Source organism: Anarhichas minor, unplaced genomic scaffold (genome assembly GCF_050575085.1).
Source record: "Anarhichas minor isolate MPS153535 unplaced genomic scaffold, ASM5057508v1 ptg000062l, whole genome shotgun sequence".
Classification (NCBI taxonomy): domain Eukaryota; kingdom Metazoa; phylum Chordata; class Actinopteri; order Perciformes; family Anarhichadidae; genus Anarhichas; species Anarhichas minor.
Genome location: NW_027466508.1, coordinates 852654 through 866095, shown reverse-complemented (window position 1 = coordinate 866095; position 13442 = coordinate 852654). Strand labels below are relative to the sequence as shown.

Below are 13442 nucleotides of genomic sequence, written 5' to 3'. Positions count from 1 at the left end.
TTGTATCAACATGTAGGCTCTAAGGCAGTGCAGCCAATGTGTGTATTAGCCCATGTAATCCACAAACACTGACAAAAGGCTGTCATGCAGATGCCTTTAAACGCCTCATCTCACCTAGTTTTCTACTTGACGACCGTGTGTGTTACAGTTCATTTAGTGACGTAAACTGAAAGTGTTTGGAAAGATTAAAAAAAAACAAATATTTCCAGCCATTTACGAGATGAATGTGACCAGATTGTGAGTTAAAAAGTCCTCACATGGCTACAGGGATATAGTCAAGTCCATAGACTGCCTTTTTGTGGCTGCTGATCTGCTGTGCTTCCTGTGTGGATCAATCAAAGCACTAATGGCTTGGCAGGCAAGGCCCACAGACAGCACTGGAGCAGGTGTGCTTTGGGGCTAATTGAAAAAGGAGTCAATACTGTGTGTGTGTGTGTGTGTGTGTGTGTGTGTGTGTGTGTGTGTGTGTGTCTGTGTGTGTGCACATGCATCAGTCTTTGCATTACACCATTTGAAGGGGTGATTATGTATGTGCAGCCGTGTGTGTGTGTGTGTGTGTGTGTGTGTGTGTCACAGTGGGCTCCCAACTAATCCATCCCTCTGCCTGTGTGACGTCTGCCGGTAAATTGTTTATATCCGCTCAGGCTTTGCCTGCATGAATAATTTGTTTGCCTTATAAATATTTGAATGTACACCGATCATTAATATGCACAGACACAGTCTGTCTCTAAAGCACTCCTCCGTGCACTAACATACACACTAAACTCCTTCCACTCCCACAATAAATTATTACCAATGTAGTTGCTGGTGTATCATGTCTACAATCAGATGCAGTACAAGCTAGTATCCACCAAAAAATACTACCACGTCAAAACAACTGCATATGACTTGATCCTCCGAAAGACTAAGCTCAGTGAAGCCCTACACTGCAATAACGCTCACCCGCCCCGAGGAAAGGCACGAGCGATAACAGCCAACAGAGCGCTAATAGAAGTCAGCTAAGGTCAGAGCAGAGGCTACACTGGTGATGGTGATGAAGTTGCAATGTGCTGATTGGTGTTGAGCCTGGCCCAGGACAAACCAATGGGAGCACAGATGTACAGCGACAGCAGGCCCAACACATTTCTAACAGTGTGGACTTCCGCTGCATCCAACACACACGGTGACACCCCACCGGTCACTTGGCTGACCTTCCCATAGACGGCAGATGCAGCGAGAGGAAGAGGGGAAACGCCAAGCTCTGCCGCTGAGAGCTCAGTCATCAATAAGCACGAGAGGGCGTTACGCAAGCCTTATGTTTGCATTTCACCAGCGTGGCGGGCATCGGCGAGAAAAGGGAAAAACTTTGCTGCGGAAATTCTTCCCCTTTTTCATTGTTGTTTCACTCACAGAAGGTATAATATGACATGACGTGTTAAGCAATAAAAGCATGCATTTTGTGTGTGTTCGCAGGTAACATCTCCACTAGAGTGAAACAGGAAGTGTCGTCTGTGAGCAGCCATGGGCCAGAGAGCTGTGCTTCTGCTCAGTGAGCTGCTGCTGCTGCTGCTGACAGCCTCACGCACTCTCCTCGCAGTCAGCTTCCCCGAGGACACCGTGCCCCTCGACGTCGTTGACGCACACTGTGAGTATACACGCACGCAAACGAGCTCGGCGGTTACAATTACTGCGACGTCACTGAAAAAGTCACCACGGATCCTCAAACATACACTTTTTACTCACTCCAGTCACACGAGAAACAAACGCCGGCGGACTCCCTTTTCTAGCCGTGTCAGCAGTTCAGACGCTCGCATGCGATATTCATAGTAATAAAATCAATCTGCTCCATGGTCAGCTGTAGCATTAAGTGGATTTCATTCTCATCTCCGTGATGTACTGGAACAACAGAGAGATGTGCTGACACAGGCAGCCATTATCCAACGTGCAAACAAAACACAATGACACACAGATATAATTATACACAACATACCGTAGATCTTTACACCGTAATTGCAGCAGGATTTGTATAGAGCACACACACACACACACAGCATATGTCTTTCTAATCAGACCAGTACAGTTAAAAGTAGCAAGAGGTGGGTGTGTGTTTTCCGTGCAAGAGTGTCAGCTTCTACCGCGAGTTTCCCCGCTAACAGCGTGTGTGCGTGTGTGATGTCTTCACAGTTGCACGGCGGTACCCTGTGTTCAGAGGCAGGCCCTCTGGCAACGAGTCACAGCATCGCCTTGACTTTCAGCTGATGACCAAGATACAGGACACTCTGTTCATCGCTGGCAGGTAAACTCAACACACATACACATTATCTCTTTCACACATCCCCCACACCAATACACTCAGTCACTCCTTGGCAGGCAAACAGTGGCGTAAAGGGGGGAAAAAGCTCTTAGTGTTATTGGATCTGTTGCTTCTGGGCCTGCATCTGATGTATATGGCCGGTATTGATCGAGAAAGGGCGTCTATCATGCCGGCCTCACGCTCCGTCAGGGATTTCTTGGCATCTTTACATGTCTTTTTTTGGTATTTATGGGCCATGAGAATAATCTGACCGCCAGCACTAATATTGTAGCAGGAAATCAGCTCGACATCTCCAGTATAAAACTCCCACCTCTGGAGCCCCTGTAATCAGCGCCACATGCATCTCTGTTTTCAGGTGGATCCTCCTTTTGCCAGTTTGGGGTAGTCAGATGTTTTCACTAAACGTGAAGCAAAATGTTGTTCTCTACGGGTTGATGGAATTGGATTCTCATTGTTTTATTACATTTTTTATAACCGACGTATAATCAACACAATAAGTGGTCGTCATGTAAAATGGAACAGCAGAGAGGACAGCCAGGTTTTCATATAACAGGCAGTTTCACAAAAACAATTCACTGTGCATCAACACCCTGTTTGTTGTTCACATAATACAGACATTAGAATATGAATATTTTCAGGTTCTGACAGAAATCTACCCAGAGAAATTGGTTTAAACTCATTTCCCTAGGATTTTATATTACTGCGAACCAAAAATAGAAGAAGAGGCTGAAAGCATAGTTCCCAGTAAATGACATCATCTAATGACAAGTACCGTGCATCGAAATATATTCATAATGGCTAATAAATAGAATAATTGGGGAAACAATGCAAATGAGTTGCTGATTATGCATAAGAGTCCCTCTAAGAATGTGAAAACAAGAAAAGACTAAACCACATAGATGTGTTGAAAATGGTATTTTTAAGTCGAGACCTGAATTAATTTTGAATCAGAATTTTTACGCTTTTATTAATATTAGAAAATGACACCGATAAAGCCCCAGATTTTTTTATCTTTAAAAAAGAAAACATTGAAAATGTGTTGTAGCGATGGTTGTGCTGCGTCACTGAGCTGTGTGTTTTGTTGCTGTCTGTCCACAGAGATCAGGTGTACCTGGTCAGTCTGAGAGAATCCTACAGGAATGAGATCATTCCTTACAGGGTAAGATTCTCTCAATCCACACACACACACTAAAAGGGCTCTGGAGAAAATACAGAGCCATTCATCACCAACTGGACAGGTTGTAAAATGGAAAAGGGAGGACAGTGTGCGTGTGCACGAGTGTATGTGTGTTAGTAGTGTGCCGTGCTTGCGTCTAATGCTCCCATGCTGTTTTTCACAGAAGCTAACATGGCGATCGGGCCAATCTGACAGAGACACCTGTGCCGTCAAGGGAAAACACAGAGTACGTATAAAAGGGCCATTCCCAGACAAGAGGGTTTGTGAGAAGCGGAGCTAGCTGCCTCTAAACACGCTGTCCCATGTTGTGTGTGTCCGTTTTTCAGGACGAGTGCCACAACTTCATCAAAGTGCTGGTTCCCAGAAACGACGACCTGGTGTTCATCTGCGGTACCAACGGCTTCAACCCCATGTGCAGATACTACAGGGTCAGTATCCAGTGCCAGGGCCTCGCATGCTCAGATGTGCACTTTCAGTAATTTGAGTTTTATTTTCTTGCTAAATAAATTTGACTCGGCCCTGTTTGACTTGTGTTTTTCTATGTGGGTTTGTTCTCGCTGTGTCCCTTGACAAAAACATGTTTAAAGTTTCGGTTGATTGTTGTGTTCCCTTCAGCTGGATAACCTTGAGTTTGATGGAGAGGAGATCAATGGACTGGCACGATGCCCATTTGACTCCAAGCAAACCAACGTTGCCCTTTTCGCTGGTACGGTTCAAACACACACACGCCTCTGCACATAGTTAGTCCTTCCAGAGAAGAACTAATGGGTTCCTACTCGTGCTCTCATTATCACCTCTGTGTCTTTGCCACAGTAAAACTGTGCCTGCAGCGATAACGCCGTAGCTAATCAAGCCTTTTAAAAAGAAGAGAAACAACACAGCATTGACGAGCAGTGTATCCTACTTTCTGGTGACTGTACTCCTTGTTTTGTATTGCTTTTTTTCAGAGGGGAAGCTGTATTCGGCCACTGTAGCTGACTTCCAGGCCAGTGATTCTGTCATCTATCGCAGTATGGGTGATGGATCAGCCCTGAGGACCATCAAATACGACTCTAAATGGCTGAAAGGTAAGCGATTGCCTCTTCATCACTCTCAATCTTGATTTTTTTCTCTCTCCTTCTCCTTCCCGGAGAAACGCGTGTCCGCCTGACAGCTATCGAAATGTCCATGGTGCCTTCGCATGGTGTCTGCATGTACGTGGCTGTCAGAGCTGTTTTTAGATTGATAGAGAGCTCTCCTGCCTTGCCAAGCTCCATGGGGATATGGCCCGTTCTCTCCCAGGAAATCTAGGTCACCCCCAGTCATCTACAGCCTTGTACAAATCCCTGAAATATTCAACATGCACAGTGGTGGTGACGGTGCAGAAATACACTTCAACTCTCTGCTTCTGTCTCTCCCTCAGAACCTCATTTCCTGCACGCAGCAGAGTATGGGAATTATGTGTACTTTTTCTACCGGGAGATTGCGGTCGAGCACAGCAATCTGGGCAAGGTAAGACAGCGCACCTGCCGTTTATAATGCATTACATATTCCACACGGATACAGTATGCAGGCCTTTATCCACATAAAAAAAAGGCTTACACCCCCCTCAGTGCGTGCGTTTCTGCCACAAATGGCCCCAGTGGTAATGGGGCCCATTCAGGCGATGACAGTGCATCGCATTAGAGTACATGAGGAATTTCAACAGCCAGTGTTTGCTGGGAATGTTCTACTAATGTAAAACCATTACACGGTGAGAGGATTTGTCTCCCGGAGATGTGCGCTCTGTGTCTGCCACTACCTACGACACGTGCAGAGGGCATTAGGAGGCTCTACGTTTGAGGCCAACTTCAGATTTTTACCATCCATGCCTCATCCTGAGCCGGTCTGGCCGAGCCGCAGGAAGCCGGCATCCTCCATCAACCACCAGCCAATAAATATTTCAACCCTACTAATGCTTGGGTGACACCTGGCCTCTGATGGAGGTTTGCACTGGTGAATAATTAAAACCAACCGCTTCACACACTTCATTCATACTCTAAGCCTTGGTAATAAGTGCAATCAAACACACATTCACATGGCGCCGCATCGGGCCAGTCGAGGCCAATGGGATGTTCTATTTTTAGACGTTTGCTCCAGTCAGGGTGAAAAATCTCCGCACACAAAGTTAAAGATGGGGGCGTGTGTTTGCTACAGGATGGAGATGTTTTATTCAGCATGTTGAAGTGTTTTTAGTGACGTTCACTCAGCTGCCTTCCTCTTCCCCTCGCCTCTCTCTTAAACCCCTGCACCTCGCAGGTTGTGTATTCCCGCGTGGCCCGGATCTGTAAGAACGACGTCGGCGGGTCGCAGCGGGTGCTGGAGAAGCACTGGACGTCTTTCGTGAAGGCGAGGCTCAATTGCTCGGTGCCAGGGGAGTCCTTCTTCTACTTCGACGTGCTTCAGTCCATCACTGACATCATCAACATCAACGGAGAACCCTCGGTGGTGGGTGTGTTCACCACACAGATGAACAGGTGATCCCCGGCTGCTGTTGGCTGTTAAGGCAAATACGAAATTCAGGAGTCATACGTGGAGGTTACATTGATGTATGTCTTTCTCCTCAGTATCCCAGGGTCAGCAGTGTGTGCCTTCTCCATGGCCGACATAGAGACGGTATTCATGGGACGGTTCAAAGAGCAGAAGACCCCCGACTCCGTGTGGACTCCATTTCCAGAGGAGAAGCTGCCCAGACCTCGGTACGGATTACACTTTTCTTCTCCCCAAGAGAATTTACAAATTCTAAACCTTGAGCAGGTGGCGCTCGACTCCGCAGCTGTTTAACACCTGACATTTCTTTCCTATTTTCTAAACCCTTCTTTCTACGGGTTAAACAGAATGACATCAAATCTTTTTCACTAGTAAGGGACCAAGTTATTAGCTTTGAGCCAGCACACACATTCACCATCTGCTGATGATTCAATTATTAATTTGGCATAATTAGACGCGTTGCATATTTAACCTGTTTACAGTCAGCACGTATAGTTGCAGCCCTGCCCTGTGTCCAAAACACAAAGTCCACGAAGCACCTCATTACCCCGGTAAATCATTAATGGAGGATAACCATGCATATGTATATTTTATGTTGCCAGCTGAGGCCTTTTTGTGATCCTAATAAGCACCTGCTCCTCTCCCCCCACCCTCTCGTTGCACTTTTCACCCATTTCAATACACGCTTTTATTACTCCCCGGTGTGTGATCGTATAGGCTGATCTTTGACCTTTGGCTCTCTCTTCGTGTGCACCCTTCATCCTAGACCCGGGAGCTGTGCAGGTCATGGTCCAGCTGCGTCCCTAAAGAGCTCCATCGAGTTCCCGGACGATACCCTGCAGTTCATCAAGTCCCACCCCCTCATGGACACAGCTGTGCCTTCTATTGGGGATGAGCCGTGGTTCACCAAGACTCGCGTCAGGTATGGCAATACCTCCGTTTCTGATACCTTTTTTAGGACCTTAGTTTTTAGGAACAAATTCATTAGTATGTTTTACCGCAATATGCAAAACTTCGTTTAATGCTGTCTTATCACAAGAAACTCTCCAAGAACTTCGCCCAAGTAAAATAGTATCAAATTAACAAAGCTATCTTATAATGTGATTAAGAATAAACAAACAAAATCTTGACCAAGCAGACGTTCAATACTCAATGCTACAGACACCTTCAGAACAGCACTGAAAAAGTATTGAGGCTCAATACCCATTTGTGTCACACAAGGAGATATCAATATTGACACGTCTCTTAATTTACTGTGTAAGAGCCGAAGCGATTCATTTATTCAAAATGGACTCTCCTGTTTTGAATGGGATACCCCCCACTGTGAGTAACACATGCTCCTCTGCTGTGTGTGAAGGTACAGACTGACAGCGCTGGCTGTGGACAATGAAGCAGGACCTCACAAGAACCACACAGTGGTGTTCATCGGGGCCGAGTCTGGGGTTGTCCTCAAGGTTTTGGCCAAGACCTCTGTGTCTCTGAATGACAGCCTGCTTCTGGAGGAGATAGATGTCTTCAACGGGGCCAAGTATGAATACACTCAATTTTCACCCTCGCTCTCTTTCTGCCTCTCTTCTCCATTTCTCTTCCCCTTCTGACCGAGGAGTCAGCAACTCCTGAAGTGAAGCATCCTGGCACAGATGGCCGCGTCAGTCGGCTTTCTGTGCATGCACAGTATGAGTCTGATGTCTTTTTTGTGCTTATTTGTGGACGCGAGCATGCCCCACGTGGTGTGTTAGAGGTTAAACTGTGAGAGAAAGCTCATGCGACTCCTCCACCTAACAAGTGATTAAATCTACTGAGACTGAAACAGTAGACAGACTTATCTGATAAACCTCTGATCGGGTTTCTCTCTTCCCGTCCCAGATGCCTGTCTAACCATGAGGATGACAAGCGTGTCCTCTCGCTGCACGTGGACAAAGAGGCACACAGCCTGTATGTCGCCTTTTCAAGCTGTGTCATCCGAATTCCCCTGAGTCGCTGTGAAAGGCATTCGTCCTGCCACAAGTAAGTGACGCGCTGATGCACACGTAGGGGGTTAAAATGCACTCTGTACCGCCGGTCCTAGGTTTGTCACTTTATTGTTTTGAGTTTCAGTAAATGCCATAAAAGGGAATGATAACAGCTTCATCTTATGCCTTTTGGTTAATGTTCAGTCAGTCACAAATGATTATAGTGCACTTCCCTGAATGATTAAACCCGGTGTTCTGATGGTGTGTTTTTGTATGGCTCCAGGTCCTGCATTGCATCAAGGGATCCCTACTGTGGCTGGGTGCCACATGGGGCCTGTGAGAGGATACAGCCTGGTGTTTTGTGAGTTCATGCCTCAGCCTATGATATAAAGTGCAAATATTATAGATGAGAAAATGAGGTAAAGAATTTTTGCAACTCTTTGATTAATCCCTCCATCTCTTCTTTGCTCTCTTTTTAGGACTGGATATGAGCAAGACATTGAATTGGGAAACACTGCCCACCTGGGAGACTGCAACGGTACGAATCTCATCTCCATGCCATGCCGTCTATCCTAAGACACATGCTAACAAACACACACACACACACACACACAGATACACGTAAACTGACACATACATACACACAAACTCATCCCCACACACACCATGAGCCTGCACACTCACACCAGTAACCACTCCAGTAACTTGCCCCTACATAAGTCTATGTGCAGTATTAACACAAACATTTGCATACAGTACATGGCCACCTGTGAGGCAGAAACATGGACATGTACAAGTATGGGTCATGTTGAGCCGGTGCAAATGGTGGAGGTCTGAAGATTTCCGATGGCCAGAAAATGTGCCTTTGGCGATTTTACGGCAAAACGCCTTTTCCTTCATTTGTACCAACTAAACATGACCCCGGCTGAACCTCGGTATTGATCAGAACCAGAGGGCCTCCACTGACTCCAGTGAGAAAAGGACACTGCTAGCGGGTGCTTTATATCTTTATTATTAAACCAAATAAACTGCACTCTTAGTGTCTCTTAGGAATTTACGTTTTTACTCCTGAATTCCTTTATACTGATTTCTTGTCCTTTTAATTCTTTTAGCGTTTTTGGGCACTACATCAGCGCCAGATTACAAATCATTTGGCGACCCTACCTCTGGTTAGTTTGATCTTTTACTCAAATGGTTTCTTTCCTTGAGTTCAGCATCTCCAACCCTGTCTTTCCAGCACTACCACCATTCATCTTTTCTCACCAAACACCTCCCGAATGCTAATCACCTGCTTCATTCTCATCGTCACAAACAACAGACTCATAGGCGACATCGGTGCTCTATCTCAGCACAGATTCAAGTCCTCCTTTTCATTCATCACTTCCTGTTCCTCCTCTCTCTTGCATGCCCACCCACCATTCGTTGGCATCCTTACTGTTGTGTACCGACTTGTCCTTGAACCGCTGTATCCCCTCCCTTTCCCCCCTCCAAATTGTCTAAACAAAAAACAAAAAATGTGCTTTCATTGGTCTGTGAATGTGAACTGTGATACGGTTTATTCCCTATTTTGTCAGACACTAACCTTAAAAAATTCCACAATGCCCATGCCTACTAACCGGGACGATAACAGTATGCTTTACCCACGTCTGCACAGTTTGTTAACAATTTGTTTGTCACCACAGACATGGAGTTTTCATCACCGCCAGTCACAGTCCACCCCAGTGGGCCCATAGACCCCCCCGTACTCATACCCACTCAGAGCCCCAGCTCTGGGCCTGGTCCAGAGCTCTACGGCTCAGACCTTGCGCTGCAGGATGACCCAGCCACCTCCCATCCTTTAGACTCTATCCCAGGGGGCCAAGAGGGTAAGGCCCGCAGGGAGGCAGCCAACATGCTGCAATGAGTCGGATCTGATAGCTGCCAACAACTTTCACTAAGCCACACAAATGTGAATCTACACATAGCCTCACATAAGCAAACACACACATGCACACATTGGCAGCTATTTAGTGTTTCCGTTAGATAACATGGCAGATATTAATTTAGTCTCTTTTTCAAATTCATTTTCATACATAATATATTTTGGTATACACACTATATTTTTATGTTATTATTGTTTTCTTTCTTTCACATTTCCTTAGGTTCTTTCTTTCTTTTAACATATTTAATGCTAGTTTTCTAATCATTAAACCCTACACTCACTGTTCTCATAACGTTTTCTTTCAAATCTTTTGTTTGGATTTAGCTTGTGTCTCTGCCAGTATAGATTTTTTTAACTCGAGGGCTGCAGTCGAAAAGTCCAAAAATCTCTATGGAAAATGTCATGGGGTCAAGGAAAGATCGCAAGGAGAATTCATGAGGAGTTGGGAAAAGACCACCGTGGTGCTTAGAGAATCCGACTACACTTTCACTAAGCTACACAATTATGATGCGACGGCAGATGTCACTGACGTAGGTCTGCTATGACGAAACTACAACAAAAAGTTATACAAAAAGCGCAACTAAAACATGACCCGGCGAAATCTATTATTATGCATACAGGCTATATACGGAGCTTCTTTGGGCCACTTCACTCGGGGTGTGTGAAAAATATTTAGCTTTTTAACAATATAAATAATCTAGCATAGGCCTAGCTTGTTTTTGTTTTTATAGAGAATGACAGTTTGTTATATTTACTTTTCATTATATTTCGTATTCTTTTTTTAAATTTACTCATTTGTTACATGTTCGAAGTAAAAAAATACATACCAAATAAAACAAAAGGATTATTCATTTATCAACATGAATCACATTAGTTAATGAATGCATGAAAATAATTGGTAAACCTGTGCAAGATAGGAATATCGTCTGTTTTCATGGACGGCCGAATGGTCAGTTTAAATGTTCCTGCCGCAGGGAATTGTGGGACGGCATTATCTTCTTCTTTTTCTTTGCTAAAGGAAAATCCAGTGTTTCCTATGCTAAAGGAGCTAAGCTTTCCTTAGCATTTAGAGAATTCGAACAGCTCTTATCATCGATACTTCGGTTTCATTTCACTCAGTTAGGAACCTTCCGAAGCAAAAGGGACTTTTCGACCGCACCCTAGCTCTAGAAACACTTTACCCCGGCTGGTAGATCATTGACTGGGCCTGCTTTGCAACAACACTATTTTGGCCGCACGGTGGATGACTAACTCTTTTAATGTCTGTGGTTACTAACAAACTTCCAGTAGAGCAGCAAGAGCTGCTTCTTTTTCCTCTGAACAACTTCCTGCTGGGTCTTGCTCTTGTACCAACAGATTGATTTGGCTCTTCATCACAGTGCACTCCTAACCCTTTGGTAGCGGTTAGACGCATGACAGAAAGCCACTAGTGGAACGTGGATCAAGGCAACACTTTAAGTCTTCCCTTCTGAACTAATATAGCACTGCTTTTCATAGATGGTGAAATGGATGTGGGTACCTAACAGCTTCTGCCAATTTTCACCATTTCTTCTTCTTCATCTGGGCTTGAGATGAATAGGAATGTGTCAATAGTTATGGTTGACTGGATCCTTGTATGTGGGGAGGTGTAAAATCAGAAACTCATGCATGGAGGTGTTCTCACACAAACATGTACGTTTCTGCTTTGAAACGGGGAGGGGTGCTTCACTTAGCACTTTGATTCTTTTCACCAGGGCGTTAAACAATGCTTCGATGTTTTTTAGGAGTGTGGGATATCCGAGCAGGTGAGACCAACCAGATGGTCCACATGAACATCCTCATCACCTGCGTGTTTGCTGCGTTTCTCATGGGTGCCCTCCTGGCTGGTCTGATTGTTTTCTGCTACCGAGACTCATTCCTCCGTAAGCCAAGACGTGTCCACAAGGATGCAGAGTCTGCACCGTCCTGCTCCGACTCCACTGGAAGCTTTGTCAAGCTCAATGGCCTCTTTGACAGCCCTGTAAAGGTACTGCCATAAAACCAGCTCCAATGATGTATCACATTTTGTTGAGATGAGTGATTGAACAAGATATGTGAAACTGTGTCTAATCTTACTCTTTTGATTTTGTATTGTCACATTCTTAGGAGTACCAGACCAACATTGATTCTCCTAAGATGTACACCAATCTGCTGAGCAACGGCAAAGACCTGAATTCACCCAACGGAGACACCAAGACCATGATCTTGCGGGACGGCTGTCAGCCCCCTGAGCTGGCTGCCCTGCCTACACCTGAGTCCACCCCTGTGCTTCAGCAGAAAAGCCTGCAGCCCATCAATAACCAGTGGGAGAGGGCTCACACAAAGGCCAGCGGACCTTGTAAGGAGTCCAACTCATCAGCCAAGAGTCCTCAGTTCCTTCTTTCTTCTGCTGGTGCTCCTCCTAACTCCAACTCCAACCACCCTCACCTCGCCTTGGGACACTCCCACATCCCAAGTGCGGTTGTCCTGCCCAATGCCACACATGACCACTCTAACCTTGACAATGGAGATGATACACTGCCACATTCGTCTGAAAGGAAGCCGAGGAACCCAGACTCTAAGGGAAGTAGGAAAGACCCGAAAAGGTCTGTGGATGCCAGAAATACCCTAAATGACCTTTTAAAACACCTTAATGACTCAGTGGCCAACCCCAAGGCCATTCTTCAAGAGGGATCGGGGCCTCGGCCAAGGCAACAGCTCACTCTGGAGCCCATGGAGGAACTGACTGAATTACCCCCCAAGGTGCCCAGCCGTGAAGCTTCCCTGTACTCCCCCTCCTCCTCCCTGCCGAGGCACAGCCCCACCAAGAGGGTTGATGTACCCCTGCCCAGCACTCCCACAACGCCAACGGGCAGCCTGAGCATGGGGGGCACCCTGGAGAGGCAAAGAGGGGGGTATCAACTCCAACGGAGTGCCTCTCACAGGCACTCCTTATCCACCTCGCCAAATGGGGTAACCATGGGAGTGTCTGTGTCTCGCCAACACAGTATAAACAGAGGGGGTTACATGCCCCCAACACCCCCCTCCAGACTTGACTCCCAAGGTGGAGTGATGGGGGCGGGAATGCACTCAGCCCACCCATCTTCTGTTCCCCGACAGAGCTACAGTGGGTATGGTTCACTCCCTCGCACAGGGCTTCAACAGACCCCATCGCTAAAGCCAGATGTGCCCCCTAAACCCAATGGGTTTTCACCACAGACTCCACAGATGCGAGTGGTCAACAAGTACAGTTATTAAAAGAGCATGGACACTTCTGAGTGAGCTCTTGGCCTCGACTGTAAAGCTTTGAGCCCTGAGGGCTTGGGGGAAGGGGCTACAGATGGGGTAGGGCCTAGTGTGTGTTTGTGTATCGACTTGAGGTGTGTTCGCCCTTTAAATGATATGCACATTCACTCACGCTGAAAAAGGGAAAATCACACGTGGCCAAAGATACTCCTTGGGGCTTTTTTTTGCTCCCTACATCTCCATCTCCCTCCCTTGTCACGGTAGCCACAGGATATGAACAGTGGACAGTGGTGAATCTGCTGCTCCCCGTTGTATCTGGGCTTGGGTGTCTCCCGTTCCAATATTAGG

General features: G+C 46.2%; 1 protein-coding gene across 3 annotated transcripts; it reads left to right on the top strand.

Moving 5' to 3' along the window:
- Positions 1–1500: 1500 nt before the first annotated feature.
- On the top strand, positions 1501–13106 carry sema6d (semaphorin 6D). Of its 3 annotated transcripts, XM_076077853.1 has the most exons (19): positions 1501–1624; positions 2164–2275; positions 3392–3452; positions 3634–3696; positions 3797–3898; positions 4086–4176; positions 4418–4537; positions 4873–4961; positions 5748–5965; positions 6056–6187; positions 6745–6900; positions 7336–7506; positions 7845–7985; positions 8214–8291; positions 8410–8468; positions 9043–9099; positions 9613–9795; positions 11615–11856; positions 11976–13106. In XM_076077853.1, exons 1-19 carry the CDS (start codon positions 1501–1503, stop codon positions 13104–13106), a joined length of 3330 nt encoding a protein of 1109 aa, XP_075933968.1. The 3 variants fall into 3 exon arrangements, with proteins under 3 accessions (XP_075933968.1, XP_075933969.1, XP_075933970.1); XM_076077854.1 differs by lacking the exon at positions 9613–9795; XM_076077855.1 differs by lacking the exons at positions 9043–9099; positions 9613–9795.
- Positions 13107–13442: the final 336 nt, after the last annotated feature.

Bases quoted from the DNA above. Each gene is read 5' to 3' on its own strand.
- sema6d (XM_076077853.1), top strand. From the start codon at position 1,501: ATGGGCCAGAGAGCTGTGCTTCTGCTCAGTGAGCTGCTGCTGCTGCTG. The intron at 2,276-3,391 runs GTAAACTCAACA...GTCTGTCCACAG, and splicing joins ACTCTGTTCATCGCTGGCAG to AGATCAGGTGTACCTGGTCA. The intron at 4,962-5,747 runs GTAAGACAGCGC...TGCACCTCGCAG, and splicing joins AGCACAGCAATCTGGGCAAG to GTTGTGTATTCCCGCGTGGC.